This window comes from Haemaphysalis longicornis, unplaced genomic scaffold (assembly GCF_048455015.1).
Source record: "Haemaphysalis longicornis isolate Haplotype H1 unplaced genomic scaffold, Haemaphysalis longicornis Haplotype H1 scaffold_10, whole genome shotgun sequence".
Classification (NCBI taxonomy): Eukaryota; Metazoa; Arthropoda; class Arachnida; order Ixodida; family Ixodidae; genus Haemaphysalis; species Haemaphysalis longicornis.
Window position 1 is genome coordinate 124,739,760 of NW_027526204.1, and position 23,819 is coordinate 124,763,578.

Below are 23,819 nucleotides of genomic sequence, written 5' to 3' on the forward strand. Positions count from 1 at the left end.
CGACGTCCACAGCCGTTTTGATGAAAAAATGCCGCGTCTGGCTCTACCTGGCTCTCCATTTACGGAACGTTACTTAAACTAACCGAACACAACCTAGCGAAGAGAAAGTATCATTTAAAACACCAAAAACTAACAAGACACATTAAAATTGTAATTAAAACTAAAAATGTAAAAAAACAGTATGGAAAGAGCAGGGCTCGAACCTCCACCGTTCGTAAAAAGAAGCTAAGACAGAACCTCTACACCATAGCGGGCGGCGCTTTTATAGGCACGTTTCAGGACATGCAATATTAAAAACTCTGGTGTCGCCGGACGGCCCTCTAGCCAGGGCTGTAGCGTTGAGCTGGAGGGCCCTCGGAGGACACTTCAGACACTGCGTTTCAAAAATGCGCGCGTTTTTACTCAATGCCTTCGTTCTCATTGTTGTTGTTCCTTAGGGTACGAGGCATACCAATCACGGGATCGGCCAAGCATGAGTGGTTGTAAAAGAAAAGAAATGGTTCTTGTCTAATTACGGGGCATTGTACAAATATCATTTTAGGCGGCTGGATAGAATTTTGGAGCCATAAACAATGGAAATGAACTGAAAAATTCAAAGCGAGAGTGAATAATGCACATCATGGTGTGAATCGATTAGTATTCCCAATAAAACGCTCAGGAAAGCGGAACAAAGATCCCAGCGTTCTCACTGCCCCACCTTGCTAGCCTTCATTTTTTGTTCTTTTACTTTCTTCCCTACCACGCCTTCGTTCCTTCTTTCTTCCTTTTTTACATGAAAGTGTTTTATTCCCGGATGCACGAAGATTTCACTGACGTCATATCCGTCACGGAAGTGACGCCAGTACAACGAAGCAAGCGGCCTGTAAAGGGTGCACCCCTGCACTCAGGGTCATCTTACGGGGAAGCAACCTTTAGTACTAAAGAGTACGTTATACCTAGGGTTGTTCGTTTTAGGTTTTATATTTTAACACGAAAGTGTTTTAGGCCGCGATACCCCAAGATTTCACTGACGTCATATCCGTCACGGAAATTACGCCAGTACACCTTTGCCGAAGCGACCCGCCAGCAGGACGTCGCTCGCCAAGCATACCCACTAGACAGCCTCCGACCCGCAAATCATGCTCAGCTGCAGATTTCGCTGCACATTTCCCTGTCGTGTTTTACTGGTTGCTATGACAGAGGAATAAACTTTTTTTTCCTTTCTTTCCCAAACCGTCTTTCTACCTGCTCCTTTCGCGTCCCAGTTTGACGTAGTTTACATATCTTCGTTTTCTTTTTGCTCCATAATTTAATTTTCCGCAACGCCTATTTGTAACACCTTCCTTCTTTTCTTAACTACCGTGATTGCTTCTCTCGTATAGCGGCCTCTTCCTGGCCAGTCCCCGCGAGTCGTTTGGCATGTGGTGGTGTGGGATATACGCCATACAATTGGAAGAACTGGTTTAGAGATTCTCGATACGCCAGCTGAGAGCCTTCTGTATTTTTATCACACGCGGGCCATATAGGCTATCCTATTTCGCAATAATGTTTCTCCAATTCAATTTTTTATTCACAGAAATTGGAATGCCTGATTCAGAAGGTGCTAGGGGGCGCAAGTGTCTAGTTTGTTTGTCAGATATGGCTTAGGTCAGCCGGGGTTTCAAGCTTTGAGACAAGCTCCGTTCCAGCAAGTGCTCGGTTATATCAGGACAAGCATTATAGAGCTCGGTCAACGTCCCCGTACGCAACTGCGCGCTTAGGAGGGCCGCGGGCTATGCAGTCCCCAATGCAGAACTTCATTCCGGCGGGAGCCGGCGCTCCCCCCACGAAGGTGGAAATCAGCGTGTCTTGTCGGTAAGTACGGCTACGTTTGAAGTGGTCTTTGCCTCTCACGTTACCGCCGTCATGGGCCGCCGTCATGGCTAAGGCGTTGTGCTGCTGAATCCAAGAACGCGGGTTCGATCCCGCGCGCTGTGGCTGCTTTTCTGATGGATCCGAACAGGAAGAACGCCGGCGTATTGCGATTTCGGCGTATGTGGCGACCCTCAGGTCACCACAATTAATCGGGAGCCCTCCACTTCATCAAGCCTCATAGCTTAGGTGTAGTTGCGGCGCACAATCAATCAATCAATCAATCAATCAATCAATCAATCGATCGATCGATCGATCGATCGATCGATTAATTAATTAATTAATTAATAATTAATTAATAATTAATCTACCGGCGTCATCAAAAATTTCCGAGGGGGATTGTCTAATTTCATGTGAGAAATGATGCTTACGCGCGCAAGCATTCGAAGGAACAAACGAGATGTTCTGCCGATAATCGTTTTTACGGGAGTGGTGAGACTCCACGGAAGCTTATTGCATCTGATGTTGAATGACGTACACACATGGACATATGCGACGGGCATAGAGCCTGCCGAATCTTCTATGTCGAATTTTCATTAATAGCGGTCGCTATGACGGTACCGAAGGACCATACAGTCGTTTGGCTACCGTAACATACGCGAGGAAACCACCGCTGATAGACCCCTGGGATCCGTGAGGTTCCGTGTAGGGGCATTCACGTCACACCGACTCTGGGGAAACAAGCAAAAAAAAAAAAAAAAAACACGGCAAAGGGAATACCCCTGTGGTATTAGTATTACACGACTACACTGTCCTGTTAGTCCTACGGAGGTGAAGGCGCACATGCGCAATTGAATCTTCGTGCGAGTAGTTGAGTAAGTGCTTCCAGCATTGTAAAATAAAACAAAAAGAAGATGCACTTAAGGGGGACTCTCCTGACCACATTCCTATGAAACTAAATACTTCATGACCCACGGGGTTAAAAGGCATTGTGTACCGATACGAAACTTTTTACGAATACACTAAAATGTTCCCAACGGCCTAGTTTGCGTATTGTAAAAATATTTGACTTATCATTAAGCATTAAGCAAGAAACACATTTTGGTTTATCTAGCTTTCATTAGATGGCGCTAGCTGTACTGCAAGCGGGAGTTTTATTTATTTATTTCAGTACAGAAATGACATATTTCGAAAATAAGTAAACTCGACCGTTTGGAGCACTTTCATGTATCTGCAAAGCTTTTCCTACCGTTGCACAGTGATTTTTAAGCGAGTGCGTCATGAAGTATTAAGTCCCATAAACATTTTAACAAGTGAGTCCCCCTTAAAGGGACCCTGCAACACTTTCGATAAGCGCTTTCACTCTTTCCGTCGCGTCTGGAACCACTGCGAAAGCTATATTTACCGCCAGCACGGAGCGGCACTGCGTTATTTGCTCGTCGCACCAGATACGCCTTCCATTTCTGCTTTGTTTTTGTGGCTTTATTTTAAAGTTGCTACCGAAGAGAGTTCATTGCTGCAACTGAAGGAAACCCGGCCAAGAGCCGCTACATGGCCTCAGTGACGTAATTCGAGCCGTCGAAGAACGTCAAGACCGGGAAATAGAGCAAAATCTTTTGAGCGAGTTTCCAAATTATCTGATGGGCGTAGAGCAGTAATATTTGGCTAAGGTACAGCCACCCAAATTTTTAATAATATAGCGGGAGCGACGACCCATCGGACTCTCAGCGCCTTATCACGGTGCACGCGCATGGGACTGTCTGTTGTGGGAGCGTCGTCCGCTCCGCTGTTCTTCTCAGGGCAACACGCCCCCTGTTTTTCTTATCTTGCAAGGCCGTTTCCCTATCGCCACAGGTAGCTAAGCAGCGTGGGGCACAAAGTCATTCTGATGCAGTGGCAGGGGGTGTGCCACTCTCAAGGAAACAGCGTAGCAGACGACACTCGTACAGCAGATGACCCTATGCGCGTGCGCGTACTCTCGCCTATTTCGCTGCTGAACACCGTGATAAGGCGCCGACATGCCGACCGGTCGTCGCTCCCGCTATATTATTAAAAATTTGGGAGGCTGTACTTTGCAATCCCCTAATCTAAGTACTGGGTGTGTTGGGTGACTATGTCCTGCAAACATTTAAGATTTCAGGAAAACTTAAAAAAATAGTTGCAGGGTCCCTTTAAGTTCTCTGCTAAGGAAGCCAGCAAATTATCTGACAGCTTCACAGCACTAACTTTCAAAACTATTGAGGCTCCAATTTCTGATCCCCAGGGAACTCGCGAAGAAAGACATTCTCTCCAAATCTGACCCCATGTGCGTGATGTTCATGCGACCATGGGACAGCGAAGCCTGGCAGGAGGTGAGTCTACCCCACGTCCTGCTCTCTGCCTCACTTTTGGATTGGATTGGATTTATGCTCGCTATTTTCAAAATGGGTGGAGCAAACTGCGCCCCCAAATGTCCCATCCCTTCTCTCTTTCCAGGTGGCGCGCACGGAAACGATACAAAACTGTCACGACCCGGACTTCGTGACCAAACTCCAGGTGGACTACTACTTCGAAGAACGCCAACAGCTTATGTTCAAAGTGTAAGGGCTCCTCTCTTTACCATACAATATGATGCACGCTTGACTCCAAGCTATCATTTGTACCTCTATGTATGTAATCGGGGTGCGACCAAGGATTCGGCGGAGAGTTCAACTAAGGAAATTGTGGCCAAAGAATCGATTCGACAGGCTAACGATTGAAGTGGGTGGAAATCTACGGGCGAGGCCCTCGTCCTGTAGTGTATGTAAACAGCCTATGATGACGATGATGATATGCATATAGATTGCCACCATCGTCATTGGCCGTTTCTCACTAATAGGAGGATGATCACTAGTGAGCACTCCTAATGGAAACCAACGCTGAGTCATTCCTTCCTGTAGTGTCGCGATGGCGACGGCCCCGAATGGTCCAACAGAGAGACGTGCGCTCATTGAAGGGGGAGATCTAAATAGAGTTTATTCAATACGGCGTCGCCTTTTATACCCTGGTGGTAGACCACCGAAGCGTTGAGATCCGAAAAACCCCAAGACTTCGTAAAGAGAAAACAAGTCGCATGGTATGAAGAAAACAATGTTGTTCATGTGTAAACAGTAGATTGGAATGGCAATTCATTCTGCCTCCTGGAAAGTTTGATCATAATCCCGTCTCCTCATAGTCGCAGCGATATGTCGCCCAGTGGAATCAGGTTCGAATACATGGTCCTCCTATGGCAAGAGAAACATTGGCACATCCGCTTAATGAGGCGAGAATTGAAGGTGGGTGTCTGTGCGTTTGAACGCGTAAAACTACTCCCATCACTTGTCATCGCATTCTAGACCTCACTGATTTCTTCGAAAGAGGAATTAATGCCTAGTTCTCTTGCTGCTGTGTTCACCGCCGGCGTGTATAACCTCCCTCCTCCCTTTTGTGCAGTTTCGACGTCGACAGCGAAAAACCGGAACTTTACCATCATGTGAGTTGCTTGTGCACCAACGCGTCACTGTAGTTTTACTTGTGCATTCCTCTGGAAATAAGTGAAGCGCACTCTGATTTTGCGTGAAACGACGTGTTTTAAAGCGAAGCTTTTTACGTCTCACTCATGGCGTCTGTAGTCCGCCTAAAAAACCCACTTCAGAATTATTGTGGGTGAAGTGAAAGAAAAAAACGATCCCTGTGGTCGGAATCGAACCTTTATGGAACCTAGGTTTATTCGATGCGCCATTCCGACGTGGTCGAAGCATTCTACGTCTCATTGAAAGCGTCTGTAGTCCACCTCAAAACGCACTGCAGTAAAGCCAACTTCCACCTGTAAAGCGTACTCTGCCTCAAATGTACTCTTTCACAGGTTAAGCCCGCTTTAGATTTTCCATTTTTAAAGCGAAGCTTTCAACAGAGGAATCTCTCACAAGAAAGCTTCGCGTTCAACCATCGCCATCGTTAGACGAGGGGGTGCGTCATTTTTACGTTTCAGTCAGACGCGTACAGCTAACGCTTTCCCTTTCAGTGGTAATGTAGGCAAGGGTAGGTCGACGGAGCCCGTGCATTTGTGTTACTGCACCAAGTAGTCCTGGCATCCACTTGGTTTTGGTTTCGCTCCCCCTTGATAGGTGACCGGTAAAAAGCGCAAAGGCTCATGGGTACATTGTCTGCTCCCGCAGAATATCGCCACTTCCTGTTCGAGGGCTCTCCTGGCCTCCCGTACGCCGGCGGCTTTCACGCACGCGTGTGCTTGTTTATCTGTTTCCACTGAAGAAAAAATGCTCATGCATCGCGCATTAAATGTATAACAACGATGAATTCTTCTAGGGACTTCTCTGAAAGGTAAGTCTGTGAAAAATAAACACGCACACACGCGTGTAAAAGGCGCCGGCGTACGGGAGGCCAGGCGAGATCTCGAACCGGAAGTTGCGGGAGCAGACGACTTACCTATGAGCCTTTGCGCTTTTTACCGTTTACCTATTGGCGGCAAGAGCGGGACTCGGAGGTGGTTCGGCCTTTTATGCATAGCCGTAATCGAGGTACTGCTCACCGTTTACGCGTCTCATGCGCAAAGTTGGTTTTAAATGCGGTACTCTTTCTTGGGCTACCTAAGCGCGAAATTTTAAGGGCGAAGCCCCATAGGCGATCGGGCTGTTGGCGTCTCCTGTCGTCGTCGTCGTCGTCGCAGTCGTTGTCGTAATCGTATTTTTATGTAGTCGCGCTACTGAAACACCAGGAAGCTCGTTTACGCCTCGCGCTAGAAAGTAACGCGTACTAAAAAAAAACACCGGGACACTCGTTTACACCTTGTGCTAGAGAGCTTCCTGCTTCAAAGACAAGAGACTTTTACAGCAAAGCTGTATACCTCTATCCCCCAATGGTTCCCCCCCAAGACATCTACCCCCCAAAACATCTGGCCGCTAGAGAAACGCTATACCTTTCGCGCACAGCTTGCGCACTGCTTGCCACTGCTCCGTTTTCTAAATTGGTGAATACCAATTCGGTTCTGTTTTAAGAGGTATTGCAAAGGTGAAAGGAGCAGCTGCTTCTGATGAATAGCGATTATAAAAGTTCCCTCAGCTTTATCGCAATTCTCAAATGTACTAAACTAACTAGTTTAAATCGGCATAAATGGGAATCACTAGACTCACATGCCGATTGTTTCGGTATCTGCACTTGTGTCGCGCGGTAGTGTAGCCCCGACCTAGCACATCAGCATGGATCGGTTTCGCTGTCTCACCATTCGAAAGACGCTCCTCTCTTTTCTTTCGGCCAACGCACGGCCGGGCTACAGCGTCTGCCACTCCAGCCCGGCCGTGGCCGACGCTGCTGCGTTCGGGACGCCGCTCCCGCGAATTCCAAGTAATGGCTGGCAGAATCCCTGGTTTCACTCTTTGTGAAGTCTCGTGTGTGAATTCAAGTGAAGTCTCATGAGCAAATGTTGAGGTGTCGTTTAAAGCTTTGCTTTACAACCACCTTCACAGCGTGGATTGTAGTCAATTTTTTCGCTTGTCGCTGTTTCAACACTACCTGTTTGCTGTATCCATTGAGTTACATATTTCGCGTCGCTCGTCGCTGTCGCTTCATGTGTTTACCCTTTTATTGTGGAAATTTAGGCATGGGTGCACCTAAGCGATTACATTTAGGCCCGTATAGCCAGATTAATGGTGCTGTTCAGCTACGCTCAGTCTAAAATCACAACAGGAATACCGCAAAAACCTAATAATAATTCCTGTCGTACGACAAAATACTTTGTTGCAACAACAGAAGTCCTGTTGTCACGACAAAGCAACCTGTTGTTACGACACACATTTCTGTCGTAACTACAAAGTCAATTTTATCAACGGCAAACATTTCTGTAGAACAGAACTGCTATTCACGCTATTATTCACAATGGCCAATAACATTCAAACCGCGTACACCTGCTGACGGAACATCAGGATGACGACAAGACAGGAATTCGGCACTACGGAACATCAAAATCAGTACAGCAATACGACACCCGACAGAACATCAGAATCATGACACGACAAGAATACGACAAGACGGCAGTAGGGCGCGCGAAAATACGCCAGACTACAGAAATTGTTCTTGGCGTCATTTTGGACTGGGCGCCTTCTTCGTACGGCACAAACTCTTCGTAAACTGGTACAAAAAAAAGAAATGTGGTCATGTTTGTAAAAAAATATTTTATATTCATTAGATATTTTAATGCGAACGACTTAGATAACTATGTTTCATGGAACGCGTTGTGAGGTACAGAAAGTCGTCGTGAGGTGTTTGCTCCTTGTGTCGTATGCCGCACCCGGCAATAATGTGTCTTGTGATCTGTGCAGGATTTCCTGGGAAGTGCGAACTGCACACTGGGCGAACTGGTAGCCTACCAGGGAAAACAGGCCAAGTACCAACTCTCGTGAGCACACACACGCACCTTATCTGGTTTGCGAGTTTGTCGCTAGGTGGTAACGATGCTACTGGGAACTTGAGGCGTCCGCTGCCAGAAATCTGCCATAATCAACGCTGCTTGAGCTGTTTGGTTCATTCGTGGCTTTGTCTGCCATTTTCCTTCTTTTCCAGGGGACTGCCGAGAAACTCTGGCTTCATCTTACGTGAGTGTTCTCCGTGATAAGAGTTCAACGTTGCTGGCTGCTGTACTTATAGTTACCGCATCTTGCTTGCAGTGACCGTTGAGGAGGTGCTTGACTGTAAGGTAAGATCTCCCCCGACCTTTTCTTATTGCTTACTTTTCAAGCCGCGCCACGGGTTCCATGACTTAGACAATAGTGTAAAAAGCGGCCTATACAGAGACGCTTTTGTGACAATGCTTACATAGAGAGGTTGAAACAAGGAAAATGGAAGTCGGCATTTATGCGAACTCCTTACGCTTACTCCCTGGATGTCAAAGGTAGTGCGTCTGCAATGCTTTGCTATGCTATGCTTTGCTATGATAAGTACCAACATTTGTTTGAGTCGGTGATCTTGTACCTGCTTTTGCTTATTTATTTAACGATACGAAAGTTTGTATAGAGCTGCCGGGATAGGCCAACTTTGCACCCTCCCTCCCCCCTCAGATACAGCAGATAGTCTCCGGCGACAAACCGAGCGTAGACCCAAGATTTTGAAAAACAAAACATCATAAAAAATTACCCCGTATTTGTTGCTTTCGTTGCAAATGTCGATGAAAGACGATAGTCGCGGCTGCCACCCCTGCCAAGTAAATGCCTCCCTTCTCTTTCCCGCTCACCTCTCATACTGTTTCTCTCCCGTGTCGCTCCCCCAAAGATGAACACGCTAGAGGTTTGCCCAAGTCAATTTAAATTTACCGCGTTCCACTGCTCCAAGTCGGGAGCCTTGATGCCAGCGCTGCCGTACGGCGGAGACGCGCGGGAATCGAGTCACCCTACTACAACGTTCATAGAACCCCGCTGCCTTACTCCTCGTGAGTTTCAAGCGATACGCGGAACCTATCTTGTGGAACCTTTCGTTACCATTGCCGTTTTATTTCATAAAATTCTGTCAGGAGCTATAGTGGCGCGCAAGACAGCAGGCGACGCGGTTTTCTGTAGTTGATTTATTTAATTTGCTATCGCAAAAACCAAGTATCCATGAATTTTTTTAATAAAGGAACACTGCAACTATTACTTATGTGTTGATTTTCTGCTTTAAGTTAACGTAATGTCTTATTCTTGTTCAACAATGTTGACAAGTATGAGCATTAACACCGTACTTAGACGTTTAAGTTTGGCTGTGGGTATATAAGACTATTACAGTTTCCCTTGCACTTTGGCCGGGTGGCTGAATCTAGTCACAGACAGACAGACAGACAGACAGACAGACAGACAGACAGACCAAAATCCGCATTTAAGTAGCCCAAAAAAGTATTTCGTCTTTAAAAGAAAAGAAAAGGTCCTACGGCCTCCACATTTTTGTATGAGACGGCTTATATTATCCCTCGGAAAATGTCTTTCAAGCAAGGCGTTTGGAGGTAAAGCCGATTTTAAATAATCAGTGCAAGCTTGGTCTTTGTAAGCTGGCTTTCCCGCAATGTGTGCTGTAAAGTGAAGCGTATAGGCAACTACAGAGGGTGTATAATTAAAGCGAAACTTACCCACCGCCGCCGCCTTTTCACCATGTCGTGTATTCCTCGACACGCGTGGTCTCTCTCTCTCTCTCTCTCTCTCTCTCTCTCTCTCTCTCTCTCTCTCTCTCTCTCTCTCTCTCTCTCTCTCTCTCTCTCTCTCTCTCTCTCTCTCTCTCTACTTCTTCCGTCATTGCGCAATGTCGCGCGCTCTTCACGGGCCACCCGTGCGATGCACCATACAGGTCGCTATGATTGCCGCAGCCGGGCTATAATAAAACGTAATTGTCTTCCCCCCACCAGTAGCGTGTCCTTAGTTCGTGATGTAGAGATCGCGCCACTGTCCCTATAATTCAACATAGCAAATTCCTAATATACTTAAACCCCAATAGTAAATAAACCCCACCAAACCGCGAGTCTAATTCGGCTTACCTGATCAAAGGGTGGAAGGGCTCTGATTTTTCTGGTCAGGCTTTTCTGGTTAGCTTTTTGGGGGCCCTTCTGGCCAGGCCAATAGTCAGTCGACGTTGCACCGTCAGCTGCACATCGACACTTACACGTTAAGTTAATTAGTTTTCCGTGTCCTAATGAGTTGTCTAGGCTGCTGGGGTTTGCAGATGCTTTGCAGTTTCAGCCGCGAACTTTCGAACATCTCATCGAGTAGTGCGTGTGCTGAAGTGTTTGGTAAACTGGAGTTTCTACCGCTTTCCAAGTCCAAAAGGACGAAAGTACATGAGCGCATTTGCATAAACGCAAACAACTACTGTCTGACACCCTATTTTTTTCCTTATGAATCCGCGCAGCATATTTCAGAAACAACTTAAAGCACTCGCTACGTTGATGGGCTCGTCTATTGCTTCAGCAACATCCTGTGGTCCTGCTGCGAAGCACAGAAACGCTGAAAATAACCACAAGGGCTCAGCATGGCATACGCTGGTTTCTATTGACGTCAGAAAGTCACGAAAAACTGCTCAAACGCAACATTGCGTCCTCGCTGTGGTTGCCCTGGCTAGGTATTTATGGGAAACGAGGTTCGTTAATCCTTACGTGGAGCCAGAAGTCGATCACTGGTGTTAACACGACCAGGCCAGTCGCCTGCCTAGAGACTGCGGTGGTATCTTGCTCATTGTTGCGAAGGGAACGAAGGAGAAGGGAAGATATGGACACTTTTTTTATATGCGTTAACTTTGTTAATACTGATCGCATCAACAAAATTTATTGCGGGGGTAAATTATGCACGACTGTGCAGTCTGGGACTCTGTGTGTCCGTAGTATGGGTGGAAGAGGCTTTGGGACCCTTGTAGTTCGCGGACTTGTCCTTTCCGAGTTCTCACAAGGCACATCTTTCCTGGACAATTTCCATAACCTCAGCCTACACTGCACAATTCAATACTTACGCCCTTTTCGTCTATAACTAACACCCTTACACCCTATAAAAACACCCTTTGATAAGGGGTAATTAACGTTAAAACACCCCTTAAATGGGTGCTTTCTTGCGTTTTTGCTAGTGTGTAAGGGTGTTACAAACGACAAAACACCTTAAATGGTGTTTACTTTGTTTTTTTTGTTAGGGTGTAAGGGTGTTAGTTATTGAGAGTATTTGCATCCTTAAAAAGTAAATAATTATACAGTGTACCTTATTTTCGTGCGTATAACCCGCCCTTGCATATAATCCCCCCCCCCCCCCCTCAGCCCGCCGGAAAAGAAAAATAATCCTCGCGCATTGCCCGCACATTTCATACAGGAAACGCTGCACCAAAGCTACTACTCAAGCAACACATCACATACTCTGTAGACAGAAAAAGCGTATATTTAGCAAGTAGAATGCACATACTTCAGGGCGAAAGTCACAATTCACTAGTAAAATTCAGTTGTTAAAGTGCGCTCGTCCTTGTTTTTTCTTCTTTGTCCTTGTATGTTCTGCGGAATCGCTGCCATGGAAGGCTTAGTCAGTGTTACTGCGTAGGAGCTTCACGGCACAACGCGCATTGCCATGAAGCTGCACTAAAGGAAAAACCCACGTGTTATCCACACCCCTACTCTGCCACTAAAATTTTCGCATTTTTGGTGCGGGTTCTGCGCGCGAAAATACGGTAACTTCGAAGCACTGGAAGCAGACTCCGACCGGCCATGTTCCTCCTCGCAGAAGGTACTCGAGATGCAGTGGCAGGGGCGGAAGCTGGACAGGAAGGACTGGTGCAGCAAGTCGGACCCTTTCCTCGCCTTCTACCGCCTGAACAAGGACAACAGCTACTCCGCAGTGCACCGCACTGAGGTGATCAAGTGGACTCTGAATCCGACGTGGCGACCGTTTACAATACACATACGCCAGCTGAGCGGAGGAGACGAGGAGCGCACCATCAAGGTGGCCTGCTACGACTGGGACTCGGACGGAGGGTGAGTACAACCAACCGCACTGCGCATGAGCCAGGCGTAGAGGGGCCGAGTACTCCCTCTCGCCGTTTCGTTGCTCTTTTATACGTTTGCAATGCGGCGTGACTCGCAGCCACGACCTCATCGGTGAATTCTACACCAACGTCCGGACCCTGTCCCAAGGTCCCGGCCCGGCCAACGAGTACCAGGTGAGCGCCTACGCTATTGTTTGATATAACCTTTCGGAAGAGGCTTCGCTGTTCTGCTTATGAAACTTTGCGCTAAGTTGACATTTATGAAGACGAAGGATGTCGAGACAGAAGGTGCACACATACGAAAGCAAGTAAAAATGTACTAACTAGCCCAAAAAGTACGTTCTTATTCGCTGTTCAAGCTTGCCCCCATCGAATGCCAAGATGCCACGTTATTTTTTTAGTGGTGTGCTTGTACCAACTTTGGTAGTGGGGATCGAATACCAATTGAAAAGAACTGACTATGAATCTAATTAAATATTTTCAAAATAGAACGTGCTTGATTTGTTTTCATTTTTTTACGTTATACAGCCCACCTACAAAATGTCAAGAGACACATACTCGTGGTGTCTTTCGTTGTTTTGTGGTTTACTGGGCGGTATGACATTTCGTCTTTCGAAGAAAACAATGCTGGTTAGTTTAACGGTGTTCACTATTGATACCTATAGTTTGATATATTGCGCATTTCCAGCTCATAAACCCGGAGAAGCAAGCTAAGAAGAGGAGGTACAAAAACTCGGGTGTGGTGAGTTCTTTATGCGGCCTCCATGACTCGTCGACGCATCTGCTGGCAGCGCGTGCGTGCGTGCATGCAGGTAAAACTGATGTCGATAATCGTCCATGAGGTGTTCACGTTTCTCGACTTCATCCGTGCAGGGTGAGTGATCTTGGTGGTGCGTTTTGTACCGCAGATGATGAGATCCCCAGGTGGTCAAAATTACTCCGGAGCCCTCCACTACGGCGCATCTCATCGCCTATGAAGCTTCGGCTGCGCAGGAGATGAGCCGCCTGTCTACAATCCGACCAATCCAATCCAATCCAATCAAACCTCAACCCAATCAATGGAATAGCGGCGGGCGGAGCTACGAAAGAGCTAAACAAGGAATTGCATAAAGTTGAGTAGTAGATAACGTTCCCTGCTGCAAGATGCAGCAGGGGACGTTGTCGACCCCTGTGAGATCGGAATTGCCGACAACGTTTCGTCACATGCCAGTGGTGGCGTGCGTGGTGCAGGCGGGACTGCAAATCAACCGTCTCTGTTATCGGTCGTTGCTGGTGGTCGTTGGGTTTAACTGCTGTCATTACAACGCACTGTCATATTCTGACAACCGCTCTTGACGAACTGAAAACAGATCTTAGAACCGATTTCAGTTGTTGTCTGTCGGTGAGGAATGGCCTAGGAGTCCAGATGATGTTGTCTTTCCGACGCAGCTGATGTGGCCTGAGTAACTTTAAAGTAGAAGGAGCCACTCTCCCCGCTAAAAAACTTCTGCAGGCAGCTTGAGAATCCGTGGTAATGATTGGTTGCTTCGTATATATGAGAGATAAGGCGATAGCGAACTCTTAAGCAACCCAGGTTGACGCATATAGTACCCAAGTACAAAATGCTTGGGTATTATATTTTCAGAAACACTAAACTGGGATGGGTAAATTGACAGCTCACGCACAAAAGTGAATAGGATAAATGGCGTGATATGGCGACACCGATACACCCTGCCTAGACTGGTTAAATTATTAATTGACAATGCATTTATTCTTCCAGTTATTAGCTACTGCCATGCACTCTGGGTACCAACAACTAAGCAAAATAAATTGAAAGTTCTTGTAGCGTAAAAACGAGCAATAACGCTTATTTTTAATTTTGAGTAGAATGCGTGTACCGTGAAATACTTAGGTGAACCTAACATCCTTTCAATGTACAAAGCTGCTGTAGTTGCCAATGACAGTACCATGCTGTCTATGTTTCAGCCTGTTTTGTAGACCTTACAGAGACTTTTAAACACACTGGAAGATAATGTCAAATAAATGTTAACGAAGCTGATTTACATTTTGAGCATTTGTTTTAATAGAATTTTCATGTAATTTTTCTTACCAGTTTGTCGGTTTACCAGTTTTTTTGCATCAGTTTTCTTTTTCTAAGGCTTCCTTTTTATGATAATGTACAATGTTGATATTCAATTGTGTAAAAATGTTGAATAAATCTAATCGTTCAATATCTGCGCGCTACAGCACTGCTTTTGTCTTATGTAGGGCGTAAGGGATGGTCAAACTGCAAAGGGCAGCTTTTTCCCTTCAGTCCCCTCCCGTATTGTATTGTGTACTGTACAAAGTGTTTATAATTTATTCAGGCGGGGTTGTTTTGAACACCTGATATATCTTATGTCGACTACCTACCTGCTCGTGGTTGTTATAGACCAATTTTCTTACCGTACAATCTTCCTCTGCGATTCCGTGCGTGGTTCGCAGTTTACAGAACATGTTCCAGGAAATTTCACAAGTTTTCTTCCTCTGCACTAATTACGCCGTAATCCGGTAGACCACGCAAGTTGGAATTTCTGCATTGCTCGCTTGATTTGCTAGACAGTGGCGTATTTTGATTCATGTTGCATGCGGTGTGGGTTGGGCTTAGATGCGCTTGGTAGGAGGGTGTGAGAGGGCCCTTAGAGACACCCAATGGGTCGTTTGGGCTTAGTTGCGCTTGCTAGGAGGGTGTAAGACAGCCCTTGGAGACACCCAAATTGACGCTGTGGAAGCCACGGAAGCAGACGAAAGCGTAATGTTATTCGAGCGCAAAGTAACCGGGGACATTACAGGTTAACCGGACAGGCTAAAATGCAACCTGGGCGCGAAATTTGAATTCAAACAGCCGGTACTGGCCTTCAAACAGCCGGTGCTGGCCTATGTCTTGGTTTCCTTTGACGATAAATATGGGCAGTGAAAGAAGGAAGGAAACCTAAATTTGGACTAAGTCGATGGGTCAATGGGGCGGACAGCCTACAGATGCACTTCACAGTGGCCGTGGACTTCACGGCCTCCAACGGTGACCCGCGCGACCCGGCCTCCCTGCACTTCATGGACCCCATGCGGCCCAACGCGTACGCCATGGCCATTCGGGCGGTGGGCGAGGTTATCCAGGACTACGACACGGACAAGATGTTCCCGGCGCTCGGCTTCGGGGCGCGGCTTCCTCCAGACGGCCGGGTGTCGCACGAGTTCTTCCTCAACGGGAGTCCGACGAACCCGTACTGCGCTGGCATCCAGGGGGTACTGGAAGCCTACCAGAGGGCTCTCCAGTGCGTCGAGCTGTTTGGGCCGACCAACTTTTCTCCGGTCATCCACCACGTGGTGAGGTTAGTCTTGCTGTACACGTCGTGGGGGGGAAGCTGAAGTGGTTTCAAGCACTTGAAGGGATCATGGAATATTTCAGATCAGTTCAGTTCATTTTCCCGAAGTATTAGGTGTTTTTGATGTACGGACGTCATCGCAGCCTTATTTCCTTCGACTTGGTGGTTCGTGTAACTGGCTCGGAGAAACGTCGCTATGTGACACGGCGGGAAGGGGGGTGGGCTATACGTATACATTAAAACACTTGCCCAAAACGACGAGTGCAAGTAAACTTCTCTCCGCAGTCCATTTGCGCATAAGCACATTGACCCGGCATAAACTCTTAATATCCATCTTTGTAACAAATATGAGTGTGGCTCATATAGCTTGTATTCACTGGCGAGGCACATATGCGGGTACCCATGTGTGTGGCGGGCACCGTTGCTTTCCGCGGGACGGCGTTACTTGTCCGTTCTAAGCACACGGTCTGTGTTGGGCGTTCCAAACTCTACCTCACCAAACGCAAAGTAATGCCTCGACTCCAGTGTGAGGTCGGGTAATAACACCTATGTCGACACCACAGTTGAGAATCGGGTTGAAACGGAGCAGACGACGCACGCCGGTGTTTTTGTTGTTGTTGTTGTTGTTGTTTTTTATCGAGCGTGCGGGCGCGATAGCACAAACCGCGCCATGTCCGTGGTGCTTCGACCATATCCGTGGCCGTTTCCATTGTTGCTAAGCGAAGAAATTGACAGCTAAACTTTTCAGTGAATACCACCTATAAAAATGCCGCCACTTCTGCGTGCATCCTTGCAATTATTTTTGCCTTTAAGTCTGCGCGAACGTTATAGGAATCACTGCATCACGTTCACAGATATTGCAGGTTCATTTCCTTTTTTGTTCCCCGATTAATTCATAGAGGAAAGTCTTCGTTCCGTGCTTTACCGCATTTAGATGTAGTGGATTACACAAGAGTAAATGCAGTATTGATGGCCGCGACATATATGGGCTAGGGGAAGTAGTCCTGAAAGCTCGCTGCTGGGCTCCTGGCAGCTTCGTGGATGTTTTGAGGGCTTTTGGTTTTTAATTCGTGATGGCAGCAGAAGCAAGCTTCAACGATTGTCAGTTTTGTTCACAAGAGGGTTACGGTGATTCCCATTTTTCCAGCCGTTTAAAAAAACACTGCATACAATATGCAAAAAAAGTTACTATTAACGAGCATCTCTACAAATAAGAGAAGGGACAGCAGCATAGCATTACTCTTGACCCAGCAAAGGGTTCTTACGTACGAGCAATATTAAATTTTGTTCACGAAGGATTTTTCTTTTTTATTTTTGTTATTATTCTAATTTGTTTTTGTTTATATTATTTTGCAATGGAGATGCAATAATGCATACTTCGGGTTTCAATAATTTTCATACCTCGAGGTCATCGCTGTTCGCAACTAAGGAAACTGGTAAGCAAACTTGAAATCTCAAAATTGAATTTGTTTCGCAGGAGTCATGGGATTATGGCAGCCTCTTGTAGGCGCAACAAATCAGAAATATTTTATAATTGCAGAAATCAAACAACACAAGAGGAACGCGTGCCGCGCCGTGATGTTCAAAAATCGTTCGTGCGTTGCGGCAAAGCCAACTTTTGCGTTTATTACTGCGCGTTTATTATTGCGCGTAACAAAACAGCCAAGGTAACCAAAAAAGAGGCAAGGCAGATTGAAACGAATAAATGGAGGGAAAAAATGGAAGCTAAAACGTCGTTAGAGATGTACAGGGCTGAGAAGATGAACATCAGAAAGGAAAATTTCTACGATAATTCCCAGGGCAGTGCTTTGCTTTTTGAGGCTAGAGCAGGTTGCCTGCGAACTAAGAATTTTGTGGGGAAGTATTCACAAAATTATGGGGTATGCGTGGTCTGCGGAAAAGAAACAGAAACTATGCGGCACATCGTGTTAGAATGTGAGGGTATCCATCCAAATCTACATGAAGGGAATATTGGGCTTTCAGAAGCCCTAGGATTTAAGGGTATCACAGAGGAAGTTAACTTCAAGGCTGTCGAGGGGACGAAAAGAAGATTAGAATGCTGGTGGACGAAAAGCAGAGAGGGGAATATTGCCTAGGACATTTACCACCTGCAACAGGAAAAAAAAAGTATTTTGTGCCTAATAAGCTTTTTGTGCCTGCCCTAAGCAGCGCTAGTATTGAACCAAAAGTGTAAAACATAGGTATATTAGTCCTTTTTGGTCAGATGACATGTCATCACCCCGATACAAAGGGGAAACCAATAGAAATCATCAGAAATCATCATCATCAACGTCGTTCTTGAATGTTTAAAAAAATATTGTTCTTCGAGCAGTGAAGATGCGCTGTGAATCGAATTAAATAGGAAACGTTACAAGTTTAGAGTATTGGCACATTATATTGATACAGAGGTTGCCCGTTCGAATACACTGGAATTCTGGGATGCTGGTGTAACTCTACCCCGTACCAACCAACTGCTAAGTGTACTAACTGGCTTCTCTAGTAACCTTGATAATCTGTTACCAGGTGTGACAAAATGCAGATGAATGTTGGAGTGTCACGTGCGGTACCATTTGGTAATGTTTGTGGTGTTCGAAAAACCATGCTCATTCATGAGTTGAGAAACTCTTTTATCCCTGTGCACCAGGTTTGCGAGCTCGTACCGTGATGGCAAGAACTATTTCGTGCTGCTAATCATCACGGATGGCGTCATTTCCGACATGCAAGAGACCTTAGAGACCATTGTGGAAGCATCCACCCTTCCCATGTCCATCATCATCGTGGGTGTGGGAAACGCCGACTTCACAAGTGAGCCTCGCTGTCCTCGTGTAGCAGGGGCTCGAATGTGATCGGTTAAGACGGTTCATTTTAAAAGTAAATAACTGAGATATGTTTAAAGTTCACGGACAGTTTATTTACCGACTTGGCGCAGGAATTTTTTTCGAGGCCAGCTTCTCCAGAATTTCTCTCACCTTGTTTCTACAAAACTTTGCCACGTTCATTGTTTTTGATAATTGGTGTCTACAAGTTAATTCCGAAGCGTGAATGCGAGAATTCTGGTGCTTTGGAGAGTGGCGTGCCCAAGGGTGCAGTGCTCGGCACAACACTGTTTCATTCACATGTATACCAAAATACACTTGCAGATATGAACGTTCTGGATGGCGACGTGATGCGGGTCAGTTCAAGCGGCCGCCAGGCTGAGCGCGACATCGTGCAGTTCGTTCCTTTCAACAAGTTCATCCAGGACAGCAACTGGCAACTGAACCAGGCACGACTCGCAAAGGAGGTGCTAGCCGAGATTCCCGGCCAAGTGACCGGCTACATGTCCAAGAATGGCATCAAGCCTGGGCTGAACCCGTTTGCTTGAGGTTTGCGTTAAGCGGCAATATGCGTGACAAACTCGTCGCTCTGGCCACTAGTGAAAGGGAGTTTGCCACACCACGCCTTCCAGAGCATTGGCTTTTGTTCATGCCGTGATTGTGCTCTGTACTGTGTCCCGCATGTCGATGCTTTCAGTTCGCAATGCTTAGTGAACCAAGGAGGGACGCATTGTTGTCAAGTGCGTTACAAAAACATTTTCGTAATATTTTCACCTAATGAGGGCTCTTGTATCTCAGTTTCATTGCCGGCGAATGTTTGATGATCCGTATACCTCCGTGATTAAAATTAAGTGCACGCGTTATGGGGCGAAGTGGTCGGGAGCCCCGCTCAAAATACAAGAATTTATCGTTTGCGCTGCTTTTTTGGTTCTAATTTGGTATTGTATTTCCCTCTCTACGTTTTTCCGTCTCTAGTGGCCAGTGACTCAATCGCGCAAAATATTTTTCCATCTCCGGATGGGAGCAGTAGTGATCGTTCGCGTCTTTCTAAGCTAAGAGGAGGTCACCCACCTGTATTTCATTTATTTTTGTCGGCTGAATAAAATTACTCCCCTTCCTCCTGTGACCATGTTCTGTCCTTGTAACACGAATTTTCAAAGCACCAAGAACTGTAGCGGCTAGCGCTTGGCTGATAGGCTAGTGCATTCTATCTCCCGACAGCGGCAGGAGCAACAGTTACCGCTTTTCTGATATGAGAATATCACTAAAGTTGCATGACTTAAAGGTGTATGTGATGCGTGGGCAAGATTAGACGTCGTCATCGGGACCCACAAAACCACGTAACTCTAATCACCATCAGCAAACGAGTACTGAAATATACCGTTTTCCATTATGTCGCATTGAACGTGGCTGATGCTGTGAGTTCTATTTTACGATACAGCAAATGAGACTACGAAGCGATACATAGCGCTTAATAAAACGCAAGAACAGGATTGGACAGATAGGCAACGCCTAGGCAAGCCCAGAGCCGCGTGGAAAGCGGAGTGCTGCGGTGGCTGCGGCCGCCATTGGATGTGCGGCGGCACCAATACGTCATCAAGCACGGGTTGCTTTGGCCTCGCCCTGCAGAGCAACAGTCACCAGAGAGCCAGACTGCACTGCGCGGCTCTAGAGCTTACAGCAATATTTTTTCGTGACAGATTCATAGAGGATGACAGATTCATAGAGAGGAGAGACAGATGATAGAGGTGACATGTTTACAGAACACGGGAGAGAGGGGCATATTTACAAGTTAACCCACACTCCCACACCCACACAAAGTCTGGAGCAAGGACAAAAAAAAAGAACTCGTAAAAGTTCACACAGTCACTGTGCCAGAGAGTCAAGTGCCAGGCGGAGCCCTGAGGCATCCAGGTAGCCGCCCAGTGCCTCGTGGACGCTGTCCCTCTCCCTGGTGTTGCCCGGCGGCCATAGTAGCTCGTCTAGCGGCCGAGCCATTCCTCCCAGGGCGGCCAGCAGTTCCGGCCTCCCTGCCGCATACTCGGGGCACTCGAAGAGCAGGTGCGGCAGGGACTGGACAGGTGCGCGGCAGTGCCGGCAGGCAGGGCTGTCGGCCAGCCCCAGGCGGTGCTTTCGTTCCGCCGTCCACACCGCCCCCACGCGGAGGCGCAGGATTGCCGAACGCTGCTGTCGGGGCAGCCGTGCGGCCCGCACAGGTGGTGGGGCCTCTCCAGCAGCCAGCCGTGGGTCCGGGTGCTGTGCCCGCACGTGCCGCTGTATAAGCAGGCGGGAGTCGTCCGCCGCTGCCTGGGCATCCGTGGCCGCGGGCGTCAGCTCGTGGGCCTCGGCGGCCAGCTCGTCCGCCCGCTCGTTGCCCTCGAGCCCGATGTGGCCGGGCACCCACTGCAGCCACAGCCGGGCACCCCTGCCTGCCAGCCGCTCCGCCTTCTCGCGCACTCCTCGAACCAGAGGGGAGTGCGGGTCGCCCTCCCGGATGCGCAGCAGAGCCACCCGGGAGTCGCACAGCAGGGCGCAGCGCTCGGGTGCGGGCTCCAGCTCCAGCAGCAGGTCCAGGCCCAGCTGGACCCCACAAGCTCTGCCGTGGCCGAGGATGCGGCGTAGTGCAGCCGGGCCTGCCGGGTGGCCTCCCCCAGCACGGCGGCCGCTGTAGCGGAGCCCTGCCGCTGCCGCACAGAGCCATCCGTGTACGCCAGGGTGTGGCCCTCCAGGTCTTTCCAGACGACGGCCCGGGCCAGCTGCAGCAACCCGCAGTGGGGCGTTCGCCGCTTGCTGCGCAAGCCCGGAATCTCCAGGTGCAGCTCGGCCGCCAGGTCCGGAGGGTGGCTGGAGGGCCCCAAGTCTGTGGTGCCCACCACCTGCTCGTACCGGGCCAGCATGCGCCCCATGCGCGAGTGCCGGTGGGTGCGCAGCCGCTGCAGCAGGGGGCCGCCCCCCTCGGCTCGGCGCAGCCGGTCAATGTGGCCCAGGGCCCTCTGCTCGGCCGTCATCTCCAGCGTCCACACCCCTGCCTCAGCCAGCGTCCTGTCGCACTGCGAGTTTCGGGGCAGGCCCAGGCAGGCGCGGACGCCCTTTCGATGGTCGCCCTCCAGCTGCCGCCAGTTGGGTCTCCGCAGGGTGACCAGCGGCAGCGCGTACATCAGTAGCCCCTCGGCCGAGGCGCTGTACAGCCGCAGGGCTGTCTGCTGGGAGCAGCCTTTGTCCCGGGCGACCATCTTCCGCACGGCCGAGGTGGCCAGCTGTGCCCTGGCACGTAGCTCCTTGGCGGCCTGGCGGAAGTCCACCCTGTGGTCCAGGGTGAGCCCCAGGTAGCTCACCCTGGTCTTCCACTCGAGCTCCTCGCCGTCTATGCGAAGTTTCGTCGTCCGTCCGCGGGCGGCTGCGCTCGGGTGCACAAGCATGGCCTCTGTCTTTGCAGCCGACAGCTGCAGGCCGACACCTTCAAGCTTGCACCGCACCGCATCCATAGCCGCCTACTGCCCTGCCGTCTCCTTTCGGTCCAAGCACCCACAGGGCAATGTCGTCGGCGTACACCGACATGTGTACCCTGTGCCCCCCCCCCCCTCTGGGCAGGCAGCCTGGCAGGGCTGCCATCACCAGGTTGAAGAGGAAGGGGCTGATGACGGAGCCCTGTGGGGTGCCGATATCCACTGGCCGAGGTGCCGACAATTAGGAACGCCTCGACGAAGCCCCGCAGCTTCCCCGCAGACAACCTTTAATAGAAAAGGATGACCACTGGTCACGATGGGGGAAAGGAATGGGGAGGGAGGGTAAGAGAAAATAAACAAATAAATGCTGGTCGTTCTCAGTAGACTCAATAACTGGGCCAGTTCTTAGAACCTGCAATTCATGGGCCAGTTCATGGTGATCGCAATAGGGTTAGAGCACATACACCAGTTCGTTCGGGGGAGGACCCGCTCAAACAAGGAGGTTGGTGAGGCGAAATGTTAAACGGGGCCAAACCGAATGATAGTGTGCTGATGAAGCCAAGCTACCGCTGGACGCGTAACAATACCGTACAAACGATTCGGGTCTACTTCTAACATGTTAACGTGGGAACTCTAAAAAATAACACGAGCCAATTTAATCGCAAAACTCCAAAACATCAGCGCAAAACTGCTCGGACCACTCACCACTGAGCGGCGTTCAACTGGACATTGATGCTTTGCATTCACAAAATATACTTAGGTGCCCTCGATTTTTATTTCCTCAACAGCCGCAACCACTGGAAGGACGTGTGAAACGTATTTTTAAATAGATATATTTAATTTAGGGGTAGCGAACTTGCCCTTCCGAGGAGCGCCGAAATCGAGATTTGAAGGGTTCGGGCACGGAGCAAGAAAAATACTTCTTTCTCCGTGGGTGCGGGCATCAAGGAAGTAAACATGACTTTTGGAGATCCTCATGGATTGGTGTCAGACATGTTAGCTGAATAATAATGGTAGGCCTATGGGATATATATAACACGCAAGAAAAAAAAAAATCTGCAGAAATTCAAAGAATTGTACACTATTTTCACGCCGCTTGTCTACATTGTGAGTTCTTTATAGCCAGAGTAAGCTATAAGTAGCCAAATATGTTGGGTTTCTTTATTGATTTTCATTATTATTTTGTTTATTTTCTCAACCATCACAGCAATTAATCGCATATTTAATTATGTATTTTTTTCTCCTATACACGGCGTAGTGCAGGCGCCTGTTTGGCTCGTTTTTCGATTTTATATTGGTGGCGGGCCATAAATTGGCGCATACCCATTCAGGGGGATTGGCCAAGAAGGGTTTTTTTAATTACAGAGGTATTTTAGTTGAGTTTTTTTTTGTAGGAGATGTATAATGGATATATTTTTGATTCTGTCAGTTTCTTTCGTCAGTTACCCACTTTTGTGCAAATTCAGGGCGTTGCACGGTCCCCGCATGTGGGGGTACTCGGCAAAGAATGCCAAGAATGCTACGCCTTAAAGGGCCCGCGGGGCGCATAGGAACGTGAAGAAACAAACCATTGCTCACAGATATTTTAAAATGAAAAATACACATAACACTGCAGGCAATTCACGCAAGTCGGATTTTAATCGTTAATGTTTAATTGTTCATACTTTCGTGTTCGCTCAGCTGCAAATAAGCTTTCTCAATATACGAAAGCTTTCCTACACTGTGACGACCGTTTTACGGGAAGTCTCCAAGGCGGAGCAAGTTTCTCTTGCATTTCAGGTGGATGTGAAATTCTCCCATCGCTGTCCTGTACAGCAACGTCGTATTGGCGAAGAACTTCCGCGCGTCATTATTGCCACGCGATTGGCGCTCCTGGCATCGCTGAAAAAGAAAAAAAAGAAAAA

The 23,819-nt window shown here is 48.1% G+C and overlaps 1 protein-coding gene across 1 annotated transcript; it reads left to right on the plus strand.

Annotated features, from left to right (window-relative positions):
- The first annotated feature begins 1,753 nt into the window (after positions 1–1,753).
- LOC144159254 (copine-8-like) lies at positions 1,754–19,067 on the plus strand. Its single transcript, XM_077690631.1, has 14 exons — positions 1,754–1,833; positions 4,094–4,181; positions 4,306–4,409; positions 5,281–5,320; positions 8,163–8,239; positions 8,404–8,435; positions 8,508–8,536; positions 12,051–12,301; positions 12,411–12,486; positions 13,001–13,054; positions 13,125–13,186; positions 15,303–15,659; positions 18,298–18,458; positions 18,794–19,067. The coding sequence occupies exons 1-14, from the start codon at positions 1,754–1,756 to the stop codon at positions 19,015–19,017; spliced, it is 1,635 nt and encodes a 544-aa protein (XP_077546757.1). The 3' UTR covers positions 19,018–19,067.
- The last annotated feature ends 4,752 nt before the right edge of the window (positions 19,068–23,819 follow it).